This window comes from Labrus bergylta, chromosome 10 (assembly GCF_963930695.1).
Source record: "Labrus bergylta chromosome 10, fLabBer1.1, whole genome shotgun sequence".
Classification (NCBI taxonomy): domain Eukaryota; kingdom Metazoa; phylum Chordata; class Actinopteri; order Labriformes; family Labridae; genus Labrus; species Labrus bergylta.
The window spans coordinates 5,566,991-5,592,291 of record NC_089204.1 but is presented as its reverse complement, the minus strand read 5'-3'; the positions used below and the strand labels follow the sequence as shown (position 1 = coordinate 5,592,291).

The following is a 25,301-nucleotide window of genomic DNA, read 5'->3' as shown; positions in this document are numbered from 1 at the left end:
TGCCTTTGGCTTGTTAGCAGGCCACAGCAAAGTGACAGTACATGGATGAAATATCTTATCATAAGAATGCTGTCCCCCCCAGGAGCATTGATTGACAGCACCTGTTTACACACACAGGACTGTTTAGGGCATATATGCAGGTCCTGAAGCCCCTGGAGGGTCCTTTGGCAGCTTTGGAGGAAGCTGTAGTTGTAAATGAGGAGGCGGATGTGCTACAGTGTGGCTGTGAGGAAAGAGATGGATCGCAGAGTGTGTTAGGTTAAGTCTTGTAGATATAGACCTAGGCTGGAGTTCCCACGGGGGGACAACAAAGGTCGATGGTGTTTGAGGAGTTAGTTGTGTGTTCTCCAGCACAGCTCTTCCTCCCTCCCCTGCCCTGGGACCGGGGACTGAGGGCTGTCTATGGAAGGTCATGGAGATAAGGTGCAATGTTGTTCTGCCGTGGAGATAGGGAACTGCTGCAATTACTGCTGCGTCGATCGGAAGGTCTTTAAATATCTGCTGCTTGCTGAGGAGCGGAGGCGGGGACTCCTCCCGCCAATTGCTCCCCTGGTGAATCAAGTGTTTCACTTTAAACTTGTTTTTTTCCCCTGAAAACATGTACGTTTTATCTGTTAAATCTCCCTGAATACTATCCAGGCATCCCTTGTTAAATGTGCTGTCATTTCTAATGCTCTTTTATCATGCTGTATCAGTGTAGAAAAATGTAAGTATGATGCAGTACTTGTGTCAAAGAATCCCTTTGTCGGAGTTAGAGTACAGAAAATGAATATAAAAATGTAAGTTCTCATAGCTTCAACGTTGCTGTGGGGAATAAAAAAGGTCTCTTTCCAATGATGCTCTCTTTCTGTTCCTTTTATAACAAACCAAAAATCATTAAAAAAATCAGAATGTATGCGCTACCTACAAGGGAGGTACATGTCAACAGACATTTAGGCATGTGAACAATCTTTATTACAGGGTTGTGTACTTAATTCTGATTGGCTAATACACATAGCAATGGTCTGCTATATTAATGTGAACTCAAGTCCAGTCCACGAGATGTGAAAGTGAACCGAGCTCAATAAAGGAAGTGGGACACTTTTTGATGTAATTCTCAATGTCTCCTGTTGCTTCAAAAACCTGGACAGCACGGGCCCGATTTGTCCTCTGAGCTGCACGGTAGATGTGTAAGTAGGAAAAGGGTCGTTGTTGGCGTCTCAGAAATATCAAAAACATCCACAGTTAGCAGGATTGACTCAGGCAACAATGGTTGCTCCTTCTTCCTTCTGCTTCTTTTACAGATTTGCAAACCAATAATGTGCTCATGCTGCCACCTTCTGTATCGGTCTGTGTACATAAGCAAGTGGTACGGAACGATGTAACTAACGTGAACACAGACCAGCGGGGGAGCAATTGTGCTCGGGCAGGAAGGCTACTATAGTAACCCGCTGCTATGGACATAGCTCTAAATGTTGTTTTGTTTTAACGTATTGATTTCCTTAATCTAAAGGGTATCCTCTGTGATAACTGTGATAATTAATCAATGGGCTAGACCCATAATTGAGTAAAATCTGCCTGTATCAGGTAAAATAATTAAATCAAATATTTTAATCTCACCAAAAATTGCGACAGCCTAACTTCATTATGTGTCATCAACAAATAGCAAATCAAATTTATTAGATTTAGTGAAGCAATTAATATTTCACAACATCAAGGTTTTATGATTGGACCATATTTTAAATTAGAGAAGTAAAATAAGAATAAACTTCCAGGTTGGATTCAGCTGTTAAACCTGAACATATTCTACCTACTTTTCTTCCACCGAGGAACAACGCTTTGGGCTTCAGCTGCATCTAGCTGTTACCAGCAAACCTTCCAGCCCCGAGAAAAGGTCACAATATTAGCTGTGTGAAATTACATTTATCCCTCAATAGTGAACGCATTGTGTGGAAGGATGCAGTGGAATATATTTACATTATGGTCAAGTGGGACAAATTACAGGTGAAAGACTTCCTATACAGAATGCACACATGCATGCCTGCACATATGCATGGAAGCGTATCCAGCGATTGTCTCACACTGATTTGATTTCTCGCTCGCTCTCTGTGCTGCAGGCTGTCACTCTCTCTCTCTCTCTCTCTCTCTCTCTCTCTCTCTCTCTCCCTCTCTCTGAATCTCACGCCTTAATCCAGGATGTGAGGCGAGCTGGTTCCTGAGGTGCTTCAGCTGAGTGGAAATTACATTTACACTGACATTGAATTCAAGGTCCATCCCTGGAGTGGAACTAAAGTCTGCCTGGTGCTCGGCACTGTCAGGCGTCCTGTCACACAGGAGTGTCTCTTGAGGCTGCAGGTCCGCAGCTCACCTGTGAGCAGCTTGTTTGAAGGAGACATATCCCAATCACCACTGTGGTCTCTTTCGCTCGACTGATGTGATTGTGTTTGTTCAGATCACCTTCTCTCCTGCTGTAGTGGGATATTCTACTGTACTTTGTCATGGTGTTAAAGCTGAGGTTTCCGTGTTGTGCACCCACATTTATTTGGTCATTTTTGATCTAATCATTAAAATGTGGAATTGAAGAAAAAAATTATGGAGCTGCGAGATGCTAGACCACATAAGGAAATGATCAGATGTCTGAAGGTGAATGAAAGACAGCTGAGCTCCATGGATCCATTTTAGTTTACCGTAGTGCTGTGTTGCTCTGTAGTTTGCAAACATGTTGTGTTTGCTGTTGCTAGCTATCCTTAGAAGCTGCAGCAAACAATATTTGTTCACACAAACAACGGATCCATGTTCTTTTAGAAATGTGACACTCTTCACCAAACGGTACAATTCCCTGCTGCTCTGTAAACATCTCAGTCCAATATCTCTCCAAAATCGTCCAAACAGCCAGCGTGGAGATTGATGGGACACTTTGAAATAATAGAGCTGTTGGAAGAACTCTGGGGTCATATCTCGGTCCTGTCATCTATGCTGTTTATTTTGTTGAGATGTTAAAAGTCTGCTCATGTAGTGTGAAGAAGTCCTCCTGGAAGTCCTGTTCAAGTGAGTGTTGGGGGATAAATGGATAAAAAAAACAAGCAGCAATCTTGGGTGTTCAAAAATGATGTCGGCACAGAAGTGCAATAAAACTGCAGTTCCGCCAGTGTCCACATGAGGCATTATTGAGTTCACATCATGCAGGGGGTGAATGTATTTATAACCCATCAGTTTTGATTGTATTAAGCCAAAGAGTTATTCATACATTTGCATAATTAGGGGTGTGACTGAGTTGACTGACAGGTGGAGGCTTTGTTTGCCAGTAGGTTTAAGTCCCGCTTCAGCTATTGACTATTTATTTTCAAAGCCTTAGCCAATGATATGTAGTTATGATTGTAAAGAGAGATCTCTTTTTTGCACTAGAGATACTCAAACTGTTTTCTGAAGCCTTAGGCCACAGACCAAGCTTCCATATCTGAATGAGTGACAACGAGGAACTTAGCATAGTGCTGTCAGCAGTTTCTTTGTTAAAATGTGATGTGTACAACCTCTTTAAGGGCATGATAACTTGATGTAATGTAGCTTGATAGGAGGAGCATTAAGAAGGCAGATTGACTTTTGAATTGAAATGTGAGGTCAAAGCATGGAGCATATCTTTGTGTCTTCCACACTGCTGCTTCGGTCCATTCTCTGGCTGTAATGATGCCTTGATGACAGCCCTAACCTCCTCTGAAGAGAGTGGCCGAGACAGTCTCACTGCCATAAAGTGACCAATTAGCTCCCACCCCTGAGATCTGTGTAGCTCCGACGCTGTGACTTTGCGCTGCTGGCTGCGGGCATGTGGCAGCTCTTTAGTCTGATGGAGCCGGAGATGGCCGGTGTGGTAGCCTGGGGTCAAAGGGGCACAGACAAACAGCTAGATAGTGTCTCTCCGAGGACAGAGGGGACAGCAGCAATGGGCCTGCTGGTGTAAATCATCCCCCCCCCCCCAAACCCCCACCCCCACCCGTTCCCCTTACCATTACCACAGCTGAATCCCACTTCAGACTGACATTGGAGAGGAGAGTCAAGGTGGAGGATGTGTCGCGCTACTTCATGCAGGCAGTATGTCTGTGCATACATTATTGTGTTTATTAAAAAGTCAGACTTGGTGAGTTGAAGGGTCTCTCTGCATAATGAATACATTACTAATGTGTCTTCACCTAAAATATATACACGTACTTTTAATTCTACCAATTAAGGCAGGTCCCTGCAGTTTGAGCAACTGCTGCTGTGCAACTCCCAAGAAACAAACCCGGGTCACAAAAACGGGAGTCAATAACACACAGAATGACAGCAACACACAACAACAGAGTCATTCTAAAACATGCATATCCGTTAAACACATTCTCACTCCCACCTCATAAAAAGCAGGTTGGATAGACATTACACTTTAGACTTTATTGTCCCCATGGGGAAATTCCTTTTCACAGCACGGTATCTGTCCAACAGAGTGGCCTTATGCTTACAAATACATAACCTCTGGTGTACCCCTTATGTCTGTTTTGCATGTGCAGGGCTTGGTGCTCAAATATTCAATTAAAATATGCAATGATTGGTTTCAAGTTATTGTAAATTAATAACTATCATCTGGGGCGTCAGTAGCCGAGCGGTTATGTTGCACGCCCCAGGTACAGAGGCCGCAGTCCTCATCGCAGCGGTTGTTGGTTCAAATCTGACCTCAGCACTTTGCTGCACGTCACCCCTACATCTCTATTGAGCTGTTGTATCTTAAAAAGGCCCAAAAAATTGTCACTTAAAACAAATATTAAATTAAGAGAGGCATCAGACTGAACTTTTTAAATAAAGGTTTTGAGAGATCACACCAACTTAAACCTTAACTTATATAAGTATTGTTCAACATTGAGGATTTGGCAATGATTTAACAAGATATTGTGAGTTGCGGCGTAACTAGCACGTGCAATCTAATTATTGAACCTAGAGGCAGCTGGTGAATTATTCAGTGAGGGGGTTCTTCTACTTTACAATGTCAAAGTCAAATAAATTGTTTCTTAAGTTGAGAAATGCTAAATTTCTTAGCATCCCTACAGTCTGTAACTCTGCAGGTGTGTCATTGCTCAAAGCTCAACTCCACGTTTCTAGGTTAACCAGAAGTTAGTGTGAGACAGCATGCCCAATATGACAACTGCCAACAAGTTGCTTCAAAACTCAGCTTCAGAATGATAACACTGAGACAACGTCCATGTTTCATACAGTCTGATTTTAGCTGATGTGTCATTAATACTTAATGTAATGTTTGAGCTGTGATCGGAAGCACAACTATTTTTAAAACTTAAATTCTATCACGACCAACAGTATAATGTGACGCTTGACACATTTGTTATACGCGTTACAGGAAAAGCAATTTATGAATAGGAACAACCAAAAATAAATGTCATCGTGTTTGAAGAAGCTTCATTTGTTTGCAGAAAAGTTCAGTCAGACACAGATTTTCATAAAGGGTTAAACACATTAATGATCAGTTTGACCATTAACCAGTTAAACAGTGTTCCTGCAGACAGCTAACTAAAGCCATATTAAAGTCTGATATACAATAAGGTAATTCACAGTGAAAATCACAGTATGCTTTGAAACAAAGCAGGAGTTTGAAATCATTGATTGCATGCTGCAACTTGGATCAAGCCCAGAAAATCAATCACCATCTCTTTGTTGAATCTCTTTGCATGCTCTAAAGCCCGAATCTGGGATGATTGTGGCATTCTGAAGCATTTGTTAAAGCAGGCGATGAGACAAAGGTCAGCAGGTTGTTAACACCATTACTTTGCTTGTTTCCTAATCAGGGTGAAAACAAATCCCTGATGAATGACTCGTCCTCCTCCCCGTCTCCCCCCTGGTCTATGTATACACTAAGTAAGATAACTAATAAGTCCCTGTTGGGTGACATGGCTGCTCTAAGCTAATCACTTTTTCAGACAGCATCTTCAGTGCGCCCTCTCGTCTGATGCTAATCTGCGCCAAGTGCGGGCTCTAAAGATGGAGGAGTGTGGGAAGACTGGCTCGAGTTCGGGCTGCACAATCCAAATGATCTGTCTATTTCTTTTGGTAATGTGGAAAGAGAGACAGTGTCAAACCAAAAGGCAAGCTGTAAGCTGGTTCACAGGTTAGAGCCAGTTGTGATGACCAAATTATTAAAAGAAAGTGAATTAAAAGGTATATTAGGTAAGTTCTCTGAAAGCTTTCCGTCCCTCAAATGCCAGCAACACATGGTGGAACTCTGTGTATTTAAAGAGCCTTTCTATATTTATGCTATCTGTGTATTTTTCTGATTTGGGATGTATTTGAAAATCCACCTTTATTTAAACAAAAGTTTAGATAGGACTTTTTGTAAGGTATTATAAGTGTCACTTTTTATAAAGGAAACTATACATTTTAGAGACACTTTAAATTAAGGTCACAATATTCACCTTCAACTATTATTAGCTTATTAGCATGCTAGTAGCACACTGGCTGCTTAGTGGTCATTATTAAGCATTTATTAGTACTTTTTTGTACAAGACCATGATCTATAGCTAATAGGCCATTAACTGTCATAAACATTAAGTGTTTGCACTAAATGCCCTCCTAATAATCATTATTGAAAGTAAGTTAGGAAGCTGTTAAATGTGAATTCTGATCTTAAAGGTCATATGTTATCCTTCTTTTCAACCAGTTTAAATAAGTCTCACCTCCCAACACATGTCTGTGAAGTTTCTTGTTCTAAATCCACTCTGATCCTGTATTTGATCATGTCTATAAACCCCTCTATTTCAGCCCTTCTCAGAACAGGCTGTTTCTGTGTCTGTAGCTTTAAATGTAAATGTGCTGTCCCCTCTCAGGAAGGGCTCTTGTGGCTTGGGCTTTCTCGCTCCATGTCCTATTGCTTACGGTGAGTAGGCAGACTCAGAGGGCAGAACAAACACCTAGCTGTGGGAGTGTCACCCACCTGGGGGAGGGGTTACTGCTCTTTGTGATGTCATGAAGGGAAAATCGCCAAACGGCCTGTTTGAGCACACATTTTCTGAAAAGTGGAGCAGGCAAAAGACGAAGAGGATGGACTTTTCTGATCATTGTGGGGTTTGTAGGCGGAGTAGGGACACATATTTGTACTAGATAAACATGGTGAAGTGCATTTTGCAAAATATGTGACCTTTAATACACTTTTGCTTACTTCTACCTTGTAAGGACCAAACTAAACAAAACATAAAGTATTAAAATCATAGCTCATGTTCAACAGCTTCCTAACTTACTATCAATAAGCAGTAATTAGGAGGGTATTGAGGTCAATCATTTAGTTAATGGCCTCTTAGCTATAGACGATGGTAATGTAGAACAAGGTACCAATAAGCGCTTTATAATGACTAATTAGCCGTCGGTATGCTACCAATTAGCATGCTAATAAGTAACTAGTTAATGATGAATATTGTGACCTTAATTTAAAGTGTAACCTTCATGTTTCACAAGTAATTGTAGTACCTCATTAGCATGAAGTAGAATGTTTATTAGGAAACATCAGGAAACGGGATATTTGGCATTTTTGAACCGTACAAAATTGTGATAAAATTGTACCTTTTGAAAAGTCATTAAAATGAATAATCAGTACTAAAGGATGGGTTTGAATGTGTAAGCATGTCTTTATCATGACTTCATATGTGGTTAACCCTGGAGCCCCTTCCTACACAGTGCATCTGGAATCAAGCCCAGTATTTAAATTAATTCACACGAGCATGTCACTAGTTCAGAGCACCTCTATTAGCACATGAAGCAGGGAAACATTCTCCATACGATTGTGCTAAACAGGCAATAGACTGACACCAACTTATTACCCGCGTTTAACAGATTAAATGGCTGACAAATCGAGTGCACATCCCAGGGGAATTCATTTACTCAAATAAGCTCAGATCATCATCTTTTCTTCATCTTATTAAGAGAACTGCGATAACCATCATGGCTCTGGAGGAATTGCTGCCTGCCTCATGGTTCTCATTGGAACGATAGTCCTGATTGAGAAATACCTCCCTCTCCGCTTTTCACTACATATCAGTCAATTGGTCCCACTGTAGCTGGAGGGGGGGGGGCTGACTATGGATGGACCTTCATTGATCAAAACATGGAAGGGGGATGGGGAGAAGCTGAAGAGCCAGAGTGAGCTGATTATGGTAATGCTTCAACAGATCGATTAAAGGTGTGCGTTTGAGGCATAAGAAAGCTCCAATAAATCCCCCATCCTTGCCTTGCCTCGCTGTGAAGTGTCCAACATGACCATGACTGGCAGACCTGTACAGAATACCAAACAGCAGCATCTTTGTTCCATATCTGTCCCTGATCTGTCTGTTTAATATAAAGCTTCGGCAAGAAGACAGCTTGCTTCATTTAGCAGAGTACTGAGCTTGAACATCCTGATTCACTGGAAAGGACTTAAAATCAACCTCACTGAAAGTCAACTGTAGGTATTGTTGGACTTCATTTAGGAGTGGCATCACCAGAATCTAACTGTCGTAAAGAAAGCTGATAAACTATTTTCTCAAGACGTTTTATGCACTCTTGGAAACGAGAGAACAATATTTCAGACAGGCTGCCCTAAAACATTTTCCTGAGTCACTTGTTCAAACATGCACCTGTCAGCGCGAGGCTATCTCTGTCAGATGAGGCAGGTGGGAGTTCTGAGGAGGCAGTACAGAAGATTAAGAGAACAGAGTCCGACACTATGTGACCATTTTTGCCTTTATATTCAAGTATAGAAGTGCTACGTGTAGTTTGACATATCCACTATATCAACATCAGAGCAGAGGAGAACATAATGGCTAAAGAAAAGTTTTAATGAAGCAGATTCATTACGTGAACGGAGATCGTATTGCACCTGCAAAAACAGTCTATGTGCGAGTGGCATCATAAACGTCACCACCCCTTACACTTGCTTTTAGGGAATTTTCCTCCTCCTGTTGTGTTCCCACAAAGGCTCACCTCGACTTCTCGCAAATAATTTACAAGAGAGCTGGCAGGAAACATTTTGGGTAAAGACGCAGTGAAAAACTCAGCTGTTGGCATTCAAACATGCAGCTCACCCTGAAAATTTGAGGAGTTCGAAACCCCATCAGACTGTCAGGTTGAGTTTATCTTTACATTAGGAGTTTCAGAAATATTTTTTTATCCTTGCATGCTTTTAAGCTTTTAACTGCATAAAAGCTTTCAACTTGAGTAGTGCATTTTTTTGAGACAGTTGCAAAATTGTTAAAAATATGATATGATATGATTGTGAGTATTGTTAGTTTTTGAGCTGGTATGGAAAGAGACTTCTCTTTTATTAGACTTGCACTACTTTTGTACTGATGTCACCATGCAAATGCTGTAATTTCAAACAACTCACTGCATATTTTATATTATTGTACATTGTTAACCAATCTTATTGTAGACACAGTCTGCTCTGCTGTAATGCTTTGTTAAATGTGCAGCTGACAGTGCAGAAATTATTATAAAATATGGAATGAGAGCGCCCTCTGCAGCTAGAAAAATATTATTAAACAGTTTCGTAAAGTTCCTGGTTGCTTTGAGTTGATTTTGGCGCCCCCCCTGTGGACATAAATGGTACCCCTTATCTCTTTGCTGATCTTGTCCTGTAGGTCGGTACAGACACTCTGGGCAGTGGAAAATGCATAAAAGGCTGTTTTGGCAGGGTGCTGTAGATCGCCTCATCTGACACCTACTAAATGGCAGCTTTTTCTTTATTTAAAAAAAAAAAAAAACGTAAAGGGGGCACAGATAGCCTAGTGGTTATGTCCCGCCCCATTTACAGAGGCTACAGTCCTCCAAGCAGATTCAAGACCGGCCTGTGGCTTTTTTCCTACATGTCAGTCCCCTGCTGTCTCCCTGGTTTCCTACTATACTGTAAAATAAAAGGAACAAATGCCTGTTTCATAACCAGCCAAAATCTCCTCACTGGGGCTTTAATCAACCTGAGCGTTGATCACATACACACTGATTCAGGTATCAGCTATAGGCTCATACCAGCCTAATAGATATATCCACCATGTTTGCACTTTTGGTCATTATTTTAAGATTAGGACCCACGCTGGTTCCAGTTATTATCCTCTTATTATCCTCTACAAAGAAGAAATAGATATTTCAGAGTTTCTCTTTTCAGAGCAGTTTTCTTAAAGCTGCTGATGAGTCAATAATATGTTTCCAGCTAGAAATGAAGCCTTTATTGACTTTTCAAAGTGTGGAGGCTAAAATTTTAATAAAGCCAATGTTATGTGACTAAGCTCTGTGGGTGGAGGCTGTACCCCGGGTGGGTGTGTTGAATACACGTTTTCTTTTTGTCCATCCTGCTGTGCATCATCTCACAGTTACTCACTGCCATGTCCGTAAACTGGTCAATACAAGCTCGTTTTCAACTGAGAAAGAGCAGCAGAGAACAGCCTCATCATCCTGACTTGTTATGTGTTACTTGGCGATGTTTTACCTGACAGGCACACCCCACATTCCAGTATATGAGACAAATAATAAAAGTGGAATAAACTTTTCTGTTTGGGCCAGCAAGTTCATCATAAGCCCAATGGAATAAAGATGAACACCAAAGCTATTAGAGTTGTATTTGGTGCAGCTGAAGGATTAGTGGGAAGGGATTAATATGGTTAAAAGGATGACATAAATATGCATTACTCCCCGTCTCTACTTTTCTGGGCTTCGATTTTCTCCCAGATTTGTTAGATTTGCCCTGGCAGAGCCCAGGGGCATCTTCAGGGCAATAGTTGAAATGCAAGAGGAGCGAAGCGGCCACTGGAGACAATCACATTTCTACACAATGCTAATGACAGCTTAAAACATTACCTCCTTTTAGATTTCCATGCTCTCATATTGGAAATTGATTTGTTGGTTTACAAAGTTGACAATTTGCACCTTGAAAGCCATGTAGCCCTCTTCATTGTTATTTACAGTGTGAAGGTTTTTTGGCTGATTTTCCTTGTAATGTTCTCAGTGTAGCTTCAGTGTTGCGTGATGGATTTTATGTTGTTGTTTTTGTCCTGGCTGACAGGATGTGTGTGTGTGTTTCTGTGCATTCTGACTGGTTCACTGCCTCCTCGCTGCAGGGTTCAGCTGGAGGCAGTCAGCTTGTTGCATCATCTACCACGGTTATGGGACCGTAGAGCCGTTTGTGCCGTTCGGCATGTGCGCCTATAAGTGATCCATCTACAAAGCTTTGTTTTCTCTCTGAAGCGTGATTTGTTTTTGCTAAGAGGAAAGAGATGACCCCTCCAACCCCCTCGAGTGCCTCATTCTTTCACGCCACAGCAGGTGTGTGTATGCAGACTGTTTGTTCTCCCAAGTGTTCAAATATGGCAGCTTGGTCGGTGGCCAAATGCTTCAAAATATGACACTGCAGTTATTCTTCCAGTGTCATTTTTTTTGACTTGCTATGGTATGAACAGCCTTAATCTGGTTTTGTTCCGAAAAACTGAGTAGTTACTGCGTAAATGCAACCATTTCACTGCATTTAACATCACTGCCCTCTCCCACCTGGAACACTTTTTACTAGGGTGGTAAGAACCGCACTTTGTCAACACTGACCCTCAGCTCAGTAGTACCACAGGGCTGTGTCCATAGCCCCCTCCTGTATTCCCTATTCACCCCAGACTGCATGGCAAAAAAGTTTTCTAACACCACTGTAAAGTTTTCGTACAACAGCAGTCGTCTTGGCTGATCTCCTTTAACTATGACACTTATTTATCAGGGGTACAATGGATCCCAAACCCACCCAATTCTGATCAGATCAGAATTGGGTCAGATTACAAATTACATCAGATTACAAAAAAGAAAAATCATCTACAAAAACATGTTTTGTTTGTTTCGTATGAGCTTTCACAATGTCAAACATGTAACAAATACACACAGTTCCTCTAGCGGATGTGTGTGTGTGTCTTTGCACAGGCTGCTACTGCAGTCCATGCAGTGTGACTGACTGAGAATGTGAACAGGGATTTAGCAGCAGAAGATTTTATTTTACACATAGATTAATTATTTTCGGTCGATTTTCAAATCACAAGCGGTCCGAACCATGGGCGGTTGATGCAAATGGACATTATTATTATTGCTAGCTGCTGAATTGTATGTTACTTGTTTGTTACTCCTGCACTGGCCAAATTGAAGCTAGCTGGATACTTGCGTAGTCTTTTGAAGCTTAAATCAACAAACTAAGCTGCTATATTTGACAGGTTTTAACTTGTTATTTTTTGTGATATTTGAAATACACCACCATGCAGGTCAACACTACCATGTAGTATAAATTATATTGAGCTGCTGCCTGTTTTAAATTAGTTAATGAGTGTGTCTACAGCTTTACTTTGAATATTTAGGTTACAAACTACGAGAGGGGTGAGGTGAAGGTGTGCTATAGCTTGTGTTAATGTGCTCTTGTGCACCTTGATGCAGTGCTTTTGTTGTTGGGAGCTGATATATAGGGTCATGTACATTTTTGCCACTGTGCCCTGTATTAGAATCGCCGCTGTACACTTTGCAGAACCCATGGCTTCAGTTGTGGAGTCTTGTGATTCTAAACTGAAATGTTTCAGTCTATCATGTGCTTAAATGTGCTGGAATATTTGGCATTTTTGTAGAGTAATGACATTTGATGTAAATGTAGATTGTGTACATGGTCTGATTCATTGATGACTGGCAACTTTGGTATCTTCAAACAAACATACAAAACATATGGCTCCGTGTATTTGGATTATTAATAATAAGATTGCAGCATGTTAAAATCATGGGAAATTCCGGTGAGAAATAAGGGTTGGGTAGTGTTGGCATGTACAGCTTTCAGACCACTGAAAAACTTTCGTAATCATGCTGACTAGAAAATGTTATATTTATACTTTCCTGGAGATTGATCAGATCACATATAAGAATTAAATCACATCAAAAATCTTTGAAATATGAAGAGTTGGATCACTGGTAAGAACGTGGAGGAGGGGATGGAGAGGGAGTTTAACCGTGTCCCTGAGTGGAGGTCTGCTGCCAGCCGTTGTGCTGCAGCATGTTGTACTCTGGTTCTGCTGATGAATGACCCCCAGCTCCCCACACTCATGCATATTCATGCCTACGCATGTTGATTTGAAGGCACTTTACACTCCAAGCGCTCTACTCCACCACCATGAGGGGGAATTGTTAAGTCACTCATGTTCATAAGCAGGTTACCATGGAGACACTTAAACAGCCCAGCTTTACCTTGTTGCACTGAATCATAATTGGGAGGAGGCACCATGGGCCAGCATATCTCACTGGTAATCACTATCTGCTAACACACACCATTCCTCTTGGCGAGGAGGTTCGATCCACTGCTCAAATCTCCAGAGCGCGCACATATACAGTATGTGTGTCAATGTAACAGATCCATCCCAGTCATACCAGCCTTACTCCACACACTGGTCTCAAGATTTCACTATCACAGACAGATTTTGAGTTGTGCAATATACAAACCCATTAAAATAAACAGAATGTTCTGATATTAAAAACATTAACACCATATATTTAATAAAAAATAGCCCAAATACAACATATCAGGTGTTGAAACAACTCATTTCAAACTGAATACCATTAACATGTTAAAAAAACGTTCAAACAGGGTCATGTTTACCACTCTGTAGTAGTTACTGCGTAAATGCAACCATTTCACAGTATTTAACATCACTGCCCTCTCCCACCTGGAGGGGAAGAACACTTTTGTTAGGGTGGTAAGAGCGGCACTTCGTCACCACTGACCCTCAGCTCAGAAGTCCCACAGGGCTGTGTCCTCAGCCCCCTCCTGTATTCCCTATAGTTCTCTAACACAACTGTGAAGTTTGCAGTCGTCGGGGCTGATTTTAGCATCTGTAGCATCCTGACAACACTTTTTAAGCGTTTGAGAGCTGAGAGGACTAGTTTCTGTTATTTTGGATAAGTGGAAGGTTTTTATTTTATTTTTCATTTTGGGGGTCACCATTATCATATTTTATGTTTCATAACGTGCCATATATTTTCAATGGGTGAAATGTTAGGACTGCAGTCAGGCCAGTTTATCACCCGGACTCTTTTACTATACGCCACGCTGTTGATATTAGTGCAAAATGTGTTTTGGCACCATCTTGCTGAAACAAGCAAGACCTTCCCTGAAAAATGAGTTGTCTTCTTTGCAGCATATGTTGCTCAAAAATGTGAATATATAGTTCAGAAATAATTGAGCCTTCACCCATGCTTTGTGCACTAATGCACCCCCATATAGTCACAGATACTGGCTTTTCAATTGATTGCTGATAGTAAGCCGGATGGTCCCTCCCCTCTTTAGTCCAGAGGATACGGAGTACATTATTTCTAAACAGGTCAAATTTAACTCGTCAGACTTCAGGACAGTTTTCCACTTCAGCTCAGTCCATTTTAAATGATCTTGTGCTCAGAGAAGGCTGCAACATTTCTTTAACTGGTTTATATACAGGCTCTTTTTTGCTTGGTGAAGTTTCAGCTTGCATTTGTGATGAACTGCACTCACAGACAATGGCCTCTGTAAGTGTTCTTGAGCCCATGCAGTGAACGCCACATCTGAATTGTGTCTATTTTCCGGTGCATCTGAGGACCTGAAGATCACAGCCATCCAATCATTGGTTTTCTGTCTTGTCCCTTGCAAACAGAGATTCATTCAGATTCGTTTCATCTTTTGATCTTAGTCTTTCAAGCATAACGTCCCAACCTTTTAGGAAATGGAGTTGTAATTGTGGAAGTTTTGCTGGAGATGTTGCCAACGCCGAGGGATGGGGAACAGTGCCTGAGACTGACAGGTGGACAGATTTGATACCAGCACAATGCATTTGTTTCTAGGTCTGAAGTATCACCATCAGTCAGGTGACGTGAGAAACCTCTCTATGAGCTTTACCTTGATTTCATCATTGTCTTACGTAATTTGTTTCACTTTGGAGAAATTGAAAAAAAGATGTAGTGATTCTTCTACGTTTATCCATCTAGCAGTGCAGATAGAAGAGACCGGTCCCTGCGGTCTGATCCAAAGTTACGACTGTGTTTCAGCTCCCGGGTGCTGCTTGCACACCCACTTTGTGTGATAGCCAACTGTTATTGCTGCTCCAAATGACTGCCCATTAATCCTTTCTCTCTGCCCTGCAGCTGAATCAAACTTGAGATGTGTGAGTGCGGGAGAGAGATTGTGGTGATGGTTAGGTGTGACCTGGATTGACTCCAAATGACCACACCACTGCATGTTATGTGTGTGTGTTCGTGAAAGGAAAAAAAGATGGAAAGAAGGAAAAAAAAGAGGATACAAAGGTGTATTGTTATGGACCGGATGTCGGCCCTTTTCTAAAGATTCCAGTCACTCCGTTCAATCTCATTTGCAACCAGTCCAATTATAGCTCGTTCAGCAGTGTTCAGAGGGAGCATGATGGTGATTTAACAGGAAATGGACGGTTTAGAGAGAGAATGAATACATGAATGAATAAAAGGCTCGAGGTCTGTCATTCGCTCTTCCCTCAGCTCCAATGGAAAAGAATGTGAATGTTATTCATGACACATCCAAACCTTTACCCAGACTGCTCCTTAGTACTGGAGGAACGACTGCAGATCTGAGGTTTCTCGTACAGAGTTTTAAGAAACAGATTGAGTCCACATTCCCTGCAACTGTTTGGTCAGTCAAATGAAATATCTTTATTAAAATGCTATAGAGTGTAAGAGTGACCGCCCAGCACAAGATCATCATGCTGTGGGTTAAAATAATAACCTGTGTTAACTTTTTGTCTAAGAGGAGCTCTACCCCCTGATGTCCTGGGCGATAGTCCTGCATTGTTTGACCATCATCAACCCCGAGCAGACTTTATTTCTGTCTCTTCAACAGTGCAGTCTCTCTGAGCTTCTAATATCACCATGAATGTACATCAACATTTACTACAAGCCTGCACGGTGCGTCTTGTGAAGATGCTAAAAGGTGCTTTGTGTGTCTGAATGAGAGAGATGTGAGAAGAAGCTGGTGAAGTGTCTTAAGAGTGAGAACCCACTCAATATCAATATCATCTTGAGCTAAAAGGATCCCGTGTTGCTTTCACCTCAGGAAGGTTTCATTGTTGTTGTTTCTATGAAAGAACAAAGTGTTGTAGGTGAATGTCTTAAAAACTCTGCACATTAAACAGAAACCATCTCCATGGCCGTAGGTAAGTTAGGAAATGTTATTTTGTGACCCTTTCAGAATAAACGGGAGATGAGTCAGAGGGAGGCTTTTTCTTTGTGTGCACAAATTGTTTCTTATAATTTCAGCGCTGCAAACATTCTGCTGTGAGTCACAGCCTTGTTTGCCTTCACTTAGAATGGGCATGCAGTGTACTCTGACATGGCACCAGGATACTGATGACACAAACTCTTCCATTACGCACAAACAAGGTGAGAGGAGAGAGAGAGAGAGAGAGAGAGTCATATTTTTGCATTAATTAGAAGGTCTGTGAATTTCCCCTCTAAGATCTGTTCTGTCTCAGAGACTCTGCTCCTTCTGGCTCATTATCAATCACCCTGCAGCGTATATATTAGTTCTGCTTTTACACACAATAAATTCATTACTGTGAGATCCACAATGGCTTTTTAATCAAACACTGTCGTCCATCTGTTGCATGTTTTTTTATTGAGGACACAACCCTGTGATGTGACAGTCTGAGTCGGAGCTGACTGAGGCGAGTGTTTCTGACAGCTGAAGCACGGCTCTGCCTCTCCAAAGAGCCTAATTTCCTGCTTCAAATCTGCTCAAATGCCCCCCTCAACCAACCAACCAACCAATACAACCCGTCTGGAGGAAACAGACTCCTGTTGGCATGGCAACCTTGTGGGGCCGTGTTTAATTTGTCTTGATAAGTCATGCTAACAGGGCTACGCCATCCCATGTTCAAGAGGGTACTACCTTTTCACGCTGCAGCCACAGAAATCGCTTTTGTTACATTTACATTTTTTACAAACGTGTTCAAACCTGGAAAGCAGACGTGTGTGAGACCACCGCTTTCTAAATGTTGCTCCTGAGCAAACTGTGATTTATTTCCAGTCTCTAAAAACGTGAAGGGTGGAAATGATCCCCTGAAGTTTCCTGATGTCTACCTATTTGTCATGGTCACTTTGTCTTTGACCACGTCTGCGCTGACAGCACTGGCAGTGATTACAAAAGAAAAATTATGCAAATCTCCCACGGGGCTCGTCAGCAGTTCTTCTTCTTGCAGGGGCCGAGCTCAGCAAGATGCCCTCTGAGCTCGATTCATTTCATTTAGAGTTAATTTACAAGTTGCAGTCTGTGCAAATAAATAAATTCATCTCTCCTAGAGATAAATCAACAAAGGCACAGAGCTGTAGCTTGTCTTGTGTTGGATTATACAATAAAAAAAAACCACCTACTGCAGTTTTAATTTCCACCTCTTCGTCTAAATAATGAATGGAATAATCCCACTATGAAGTCAAGGGGCCGTGTTTAAGCTTGATATTTATGCCATGATTTGGTAGCCGCCCCGGGTCAAACACTGCTGTTGTGTTTTGCCCTGCAGGCTGTTTTGCAGCTTTGTGCTTCTGTGAAGCGGGGGCCGTGCATCATGGAGCAGGTGGAGGAGGACGGAGGGAGGGAGGTGGACGTGAGGTAACAGCCTGAAATAGGACGTGACTGTTGACATTCACCTGGATGCCCTCTGTAAGGGAAGGAATAAGTAGGGGAGAAGAAAAAAAGGAAAAGCAGAATGATCCTGAGGCTGGAGAGGGAGTGTGTGATTGCGGTTACTAAGGCTACAGCATGCTGCCTGAGAAGGAAGGAGGGCGGGCTTGGAGGAAGGTCAGACGACTGAGGTACAACCAGTTAAATCAACTCTGAAGTGCGAGGTCCCGGTGGTGTTGGGGTTCAGGAAATGTAGCTGCTTTGGCTGCTCAGGAGGAACATGGATTGTCGCTCAGAACGGGACCTTGTGCACACTGTGCGCTCGTAGCACGCCCTCTGTGCTGTAAATCCCTTTGGTGCATCACATAAAGGAGGATAAAAGATGTAAAAAAGAGATCAGAAGACAAGTTTACGAGATAAGATGTCTTTTGTGAGACGAACGCCTTGAAAACATTCCCCCCTGGGGGATGAAGGTCACCTGGAATCTGAGCTCACTGTAAGATAGCGTGCTGGCCTCGCCTTTAACTTTCGATTGTCACAGAGGCTCAAATCCTCTCCGCCTCTATCCCTGATGTCTGTATCCTCTGACGTCTTTGAAACAGACTGCAAAGCTTAAGCTGTTTGGAGAAAGGAAATGATGCAACATAAATTTCAAGGCAAGGATGCTCTGTCTTTCTCTCTCTCCCCCCCCTTCACACACACACACTGCAGGATGAAAATCAATAGCCTTCAACAGTGAGTCAATGCAGAAACTAATAGCTAACAAACCCAGCGCTGTAAAATCACCAGCAGCTCCTCACACAGGGTGGTTGTAATGTAAAGAAATTGTGTTTTAGCACGCTGTGGATCTTTGTCACATATAGAATTATATTCCTTGATAATGGAAGTGCTGGGTGGATGAAAACAACCCTTGACTCTTGTATCAGGGAGGGAAACAGACACCAGAACACTGTTGCCAACACCAGGAACATCAGAATGCACAAAGGAGCTCTTGTTTAAGTTGATTAGGAAACGTGGGTATCGTTCTCATCAACATTGATTTGGCTAAACATCTGACTAAGCAGCTCCACATTAACTGAAAGGGCACTTTATGGGCATCCACATCCATCTCACACAAGAAGCTTCCCTCCCCGTGATGCCAAAAATGCTGATGGTCTCACAGTGCAGGGTGATGTGATTCAAAGCCGAGCAACAACAGTCTACACTTGAAGAATGAGCCCCCTGAGATCTTTATTTGAGATCATATCGTCCTCTTTATTTGATTAACTCTCCACTACATACGCAAGGATCATCAGTGCTGTTGCTCCATCTACTAATATGTTAACTGTACATAAACCAAAATAACAGAGGACTTTTCTTTTTCAATTTGAAGGAAGGAATTCTGTGTAATTACTTAATTATATAAAGGAGCAATCGCTCTGTTTTTAAGGTGGCCAAAACAATAACATTAACAGCAAACGTGCTGCAATTACAGAAACAATGCAAAGTCCAAAAAACACAAAAACCTAGAAAACAGATTCAACTGTTAAATCTGCATCCAGACACCACATCTGAAGTCTCAAGGCCTCAAGGAGTGCACTAAGAGGAAGTGGATTGTCATGTTTTTTGGTAGGGCCACCACCCAGTGTCCTTCAGGGAATGAGGTACAGAGAAGGTTGTCTCGCCAAGCTTAGCTGTTTATCTGACCCAGGAATGCCCCTGCTCAGGGGTCAGGGGATGGGTGCTGACTGATGCCAGACCTTCCTCTCACTTACACCCTATCCTCAAAGTGTCTTCAGACCGGCTGTATATCTCCCAGCTACTGTAACCTCAACATTGTTCTCTGTTTCAATCTCCACCAGCATGCCCCACTGAGTGCAAAGGATGCTGGGAGGTTGGATTTGATAACCTAGACATCCAAGAGGTCCAAATCTCCTGTGTTCTGATGGTCAGATAACTGGCTAACTGGTGGTTTCCACAGGATCCGTGGGTTTGCAGCATTCAGTCTCCGTCTTTTGCTCTGCCTGATGGCGCCCCCCCGAAATATGAAGCGTTAGTGCAGCGGATCGCAGCAATGTGCCGCTAGACTTGCGGGTTCACAAGATCAAGGGTGAACTAGATCACAGGGGAATAACGTGCAAACAACATGTTAGTCAGTGTTTTCAGGCTCGATGTGTTGTTCTTTTGGTGCCTGTTTTGACTTAATATTGATAAATGGGACTATTAGCATTTATTTTGAAATTGATAGGATACTCACCGGGTTCCCTCGTGTGACTTCCTGTCTGCTCTGTTCATCTTGATGCGGCCTCGGACCATGTCTCATGCCGTGGAAACACAAGCATTATAGAGAGTGCATGATCAGCTCCAGAGTGTGCAGTGCGGACAGAATGCCGTGGCACAAGGATGCTGTGAAAACTGCCAGTTACAGTACAGCTAACTTAACTCCCTAGCTAGCAGCTACAGTTGGCCGTAGCGGTTACCTTGGCAAAATCAATTAGAAACATAACGGAAAAAAATAAACATAAAATAATTATAAAGTTGTGTTTTTGCACATCCAACCTCATACTTGTCTGCTTTTCTCTGACAAATCATCAAATTCAGGACTTGGCTTTGGTCTCTTTTGGGTCAAAAGTCAAACTGCCTCAGGCCTGGATCACTTCTGCTGGGAAGACTGGTTGATGGAGAGTTTTTGTATTGCATTTTTTTTTTTTTGGGGGGGGGGGGGGGGTTCGTGTGTTTTTGACTTATGGTGTTTTCATGTTTACTGTAGTTGTGGTTATTTCAGCTTTCTGCAGCCCGTTCTTTTCATTGAATGTATGTTGTTGTTGTTGGATTTTTGTGTGTTTCTTTTGAATTTGAAACTAGTCTGAAGTTGTTACATGTATGTCCTAAGAGAGATGTGTTGTGCTGTCTTTTTTTGCACTTGTTGGCTTTGTGCATTAAAGTGAATCATCGCCAGGTGAGGGGCACCTGCTGTAAACATTGCATTTCTTTTTTTTTTTTTTTTTTTATAAATGATGTGCGTAAAAGCTTCTCCTTTGAACAACTTTGGTATAAAAATTGACTTCATAAGCACACTATAGCTCCTCCTCTCTGTTTTTCATATGAAATATTGAGCACATGAGAGCCTGTGCAGCCATATCAGCTGAACTAATGCATGGAATGGGTCTTTTTGCTGACAGTGTCACTCTGGGAGCTTTTTTTCTGATTAAAGTTGATCCTGAGGCAGGGTTAAGTGCTGCCTGTCCTGTCCAAAGTGCAGTCAGTGAGCGGTCCACCAGGGGCATCAATTCGCTAAACCCTGACGGTGGCAAAGTTCTGCAGCTGGTCTCATGCAGCTTCAAAAAGGCTGGGTCCTGATTTCAGCACAGACTGTCTCAGGATGGGACGAGAAAAGAGGACTGTAGGTTATTTGATCAGCAGAATTGTAATCTATTATATAGAGGTCATAACAGATCAGAGGGACTGATGATCTTGAATGCAACTCTGAGGGGTTTTTTCTTCTGGCTGCACTGTGGATTGTTAAGTGGGGTTATTCTTTCTTGCAGGTACAGCAATAAAAAAAACAAGTTCACAACATCAGTTTGGAGTCACTTGTGCTCAGAGACGTCGAGTGACTACACCTTGACAATCACAAGCTTTTCTCCCACATACCCCTTTTTTCCCAAAATGTTCCAGGGATGTTTTTTTTTTCTCCCGGGGGTTCTCCGGTGTTTATAGTCGGTGAAAAGAAGATAAAGTCAGACCGGTTGTCTCTTTAAATCAAGCTGCAGTGTTGATGTGCCCTCAAGCTGAAATGGTAAGAACCATTTCCACCTCTGCGGCAGGGAGCCTGACCAAATAGGCGCACTAGAGCGCTTCAAACGTGATTCTCATTCCCTTGGTCACTTGTGGTCTATGGTCGCCTCCACTCCTGGAGAGGGAAGCTATTTGTCAGTCTTTTCCTGTGAGTTTTTTTCCCCCCCTGCGCATCTCGGAGACATTATTTAATTTTTATTTTCTCTTTTTTTTTGTTCCATCCGCAGAACTCAGTGGCAGTCGCCTCAATCCATTTACCGCTGGCTGGTACGCCTATCTCCTCCTCTGCGCTGCAATCTGTTGATAACTCCACTTGCAGGCTGCAGTTTATTGTGTTTCGCAATGGGAAACTCTTTCCTTGCACGGGGAATTCGTCAAATCTCGCAGACGATGGGAAGCGTAGGAGCGTTTCAACACCAGTTGCTTTCACCAAATTAGGTAAGAGGAAATCCATTTTTATCATCATGCCTGTGATGTCAACGCCGTGCTGTGCTGCCGACTACATGCTTACACACTCACACACACAAGCAGCTTCTCAGTTTGTTCTGCGCAACATGTTGACACACAAGCTTCACAACCTGGCGTGCATGATGCCGCAATAAATCCAAGTGACTCTGTGTCTGTTTTGAAATCCAGTGAATGAAACCACCGCATGAATGTTCACTACTTTAGGTATCCATATGAGATTAAAGTTGATCTACAACACTATCTGCATAATGCGCGCGCGTGTGGTTTGTTTGCATGTAAATAGCGCGTGCCAATGTCCACGCTCCCTGTGCCACAACACTTACACACTTTCCACTTGGTTTCTTTAATTAAATGTGGTGCTTTTTTCTTGCAGATGGGTGCAGCCTCGGGAGCGCCGTGCACTCCGTTACTATCGCTCTGAGGCACTTCGCTCTGGGTGTAGACCCCACCGCAGCCTACTGGGATTTTGACCTGCTGGATGGACACGGTGGCTGGAGGGCAGAGGGCTGTCACATAACAGGCTCCGGGGGCAACACGACCACCATTCATTGCACCCATCACAATAACTTTGCTGTGCTAATGGTGAGTAGTATACTGTGTGGTTCCAGCGTCATTCATTGTAGCACAACCATGCCCCCTCCTCCATCCACCCACCCCTACATTTTTTAATGCTTAGGGCCTATTATGGATCAAATGCATCTTTTTTCACCCTGGAATAGATGGAGTCACGTGTTGTAAGAAGCGCTCCATGCAGGGACCTTTGAAAGCTTCCTTTTATTGTAGCTCTTCAGCAGAGGGAAAGGATTTGTCAAATGCGCTGCGGGGATTTATTGGCTTTGGAGTATGCGCTACACTAAATTCCCCCTATATTCTGGAGATGAGAAGTTGCGCGCGTTGTAGGCTATAGCCTGCCACCTTTTTCCAAAAAGCAGCACAGCAGCAGCAGCAGCAGCAGCAGCTGCGATAGAAGAGATGCTCAGGAGAAGGAGCGCCTTGTCAGGAGCCATTCGCCTTCGAGCGCGAGTGCTGTGCTAATTGGTTTCAACCGTCGCCGAGCGAAAATGTTGGACAGCAAAGCGTAGCATCGTTCATCTGTGTCGCTGAAGTTGGTGTCGATTCCGCTGAGATGCCTTCTCCCGACGACGTCCCCTTGTTCACATTGATTTCATGAGGATAATACCAAAAGCGCAATGGCATCGTATCGCCCAGTCGCTCCGTAGAGCCGCTGCGCCTGGTCCGCTTTTTTTGGATGAAAAGAAATCCTCCGGATGTTTACCGAAGAGTGGGATTCGTTAGACTGGGAGGTCAGTTCTCCGCAGAGCATGAAAAGTGTTGCTTGAGATGTCGGTGCTTTCCGAGTTGCCTTTTTACCTGCATATTTTATGAAGCCGCTGTTCTGTTGTTCGTGTGTGGAGAAAAGCTGGCACGAAAAAAAAGCCGCATAGGAATGAGAAAGAGTGGGGTACAGGGAGGAAGAGGCTCACTAAAACGGCATGTGGGGCTCTGAGGTGGAGAGTGGGGTGTCTGTGGAGGATGGGGAGCAGATGTCAGATTGTCATTGTGCATGTATTTTCTATCAAACACGGGCTTGGGGAGGCGCACCGTCAATGGGCACCTTCTGGTTGTCGGAATGAAACGAAATCTGCTTTTTTTTTGTCACATTTCCTGGTACCAGATTAATCTGAACTTCAATACACGTCCGACAGGCAGAAGGTATTCAGAGTAAAGGTGGAGAGCGGACACATGAATGTCCACACTGTGGCGAGTGTTTGCGCCGAGGTTTGCGCGTCTGTTAATGCAGTCACCACACCCGCCTGGTCTCTGCAGTGCCCGAGAAAAGGACCCTTATTTACGGACTCGTGACATCATTCTCCTCATGGCCTCGTATAAAATACTCTATAATGCAACAATGACCCGTGTAGCTCAGGGCGTCTTCTGCAAGTTGCAGACCTGTTGCATAATCTTTTCATGTGAGAGGAATCGCCTTTTACTGGCTTCCTGCGAGTTGACCATGTTTAATTGACAGCATTTAGAAGTGAGGAGCCTTGCCAGTGAAGCTCTCATTTAAACTCCTGCAGAGAGACTGAAATAACATCAAAGCTTTGGTGTTCTGAGGGAAAATCAGTGGAACAAGTTGCAAAGTCTAGAAAAAAAAAAAGTCTACTGTGACAGTGGTGCAACAGTAGTGTTTGCATTCACTGACAGTGAAGTATGTTTTCTCAGAGGCAGATACATGAGTGTCGAGCACATTGCTGTATCACCTTCTTTCTACATGATGCAGCCGGATTGCTCATTAGATCAGCTGTCTGCGGCGTACAGGGGGAAACATCCACCTCATGCTGCATGTGTGATGCTGAGCAGACTGACAGAGGGTTAACCACAAAGCATGACAGCTCTGAAGGATGAATAATGCAACAAAATCATTTTCAAAGAAACTAGGGGGAGGTGGGAAAACGATGCCTGAAAGGCACAATGCAATATGCAATTCCTGTTGATCCACACTCTTTCACTTCTTATTTGGCTTTACTGTGTGTGTCTTTTTTTGTGTATGTGCGTGTGTGAGCGGGAGATGATTAGTCTACAAATAGCATGACAACCCAATACAATTGCCCCTGGGGACGGAGGTTTGGGATATAAAAAGTACTTTAATGAGAATCTTTTTGACTTGGCTCAGAGAGAATTACATGCTTCTGCCCCCCCCCCCCCCCCCCCCCTTCCTTCCTCCGTGCTTTGTGATCAGAATGCCAAATAACTGACTTGGGACAGGATGTGTGTGGAAAAAAAAAACCCTAAACAAGAGCAGCCTTCAAGGCTTTTCTGTCTATTTATTTGATGTGTGTGGACTTTGAAGAATGTCTGGTGCAATGAATGCATCACTTTGTTTGTCTCTTGTCAGAAAGCAGGTCAGAGTTTGACCTGTTAGTCTAGTCAACCAAGTCATAGAGTTTTCCATGTGTGTCAGGTGCTGAACGACAGCGCGCCTCTTTTTATCCCTGCACTGAGCAGAGCTTGAAGCTGTTCCAGATTTCAGCACCGGGGACAGTTCCCATGTAACCCCCCCCCTCCTCTTGTCCTGCCTCCTTCCCCTCCTCTCGTCCTCTGCCTCCTGCAGGCCGGTGTCTGTCTTGAAGGGAGGGCTGACTCACTCGTTTACAGCAGTGCAGCCTCATGATCTGTCTTCATCACAGTGACAGGCTTCAGCCCCCCCCCCCCCCCCATGACCCACCCTTAACCCCTCCCCAATCTTATCTGCAGCAACACTTTGTGTGCTTTAAGTTCTTGCAGACCTGGTAGCGGCGTTTTTTGTGTGTTATTCATTTATGGAGGGAACACAGACCGAAGGAGTTCCTGCATGCGTTAGCTGCAGCGCTGCACACTGTTTAATATGCAGAAGCAGACCTTTACAACGACAGAC

At 43.1% G+C, this 25,301-nt stretch overlaps 1 protein-coding gene across 1 annotated transcript in view; it reads left to right on the top strand.

Moving 5' to 3' along the window:
• The window catches only part of LOC109997490 (adhesion G protein-coupled receptor A3), a 197,850-nt gene that overhangs the window by 110,488 nt on the left and 62,061 nt on the right, over nt 1–25,301 (top strand). Inside the window, exons 13-14 of the mRNA XM_065959473.1 lie at nt 21,646–21,856; nt 22,260–22,468. Coding sequence (XP_065815545.1) covers nt 21,646–21,856; nt 22,260–22,468 — 420 coding nt within the window. The remainder of the gene's footprint in view (nt 1–21,645; nt 21,857–22,259; nt 22,469–25,301) is intronic.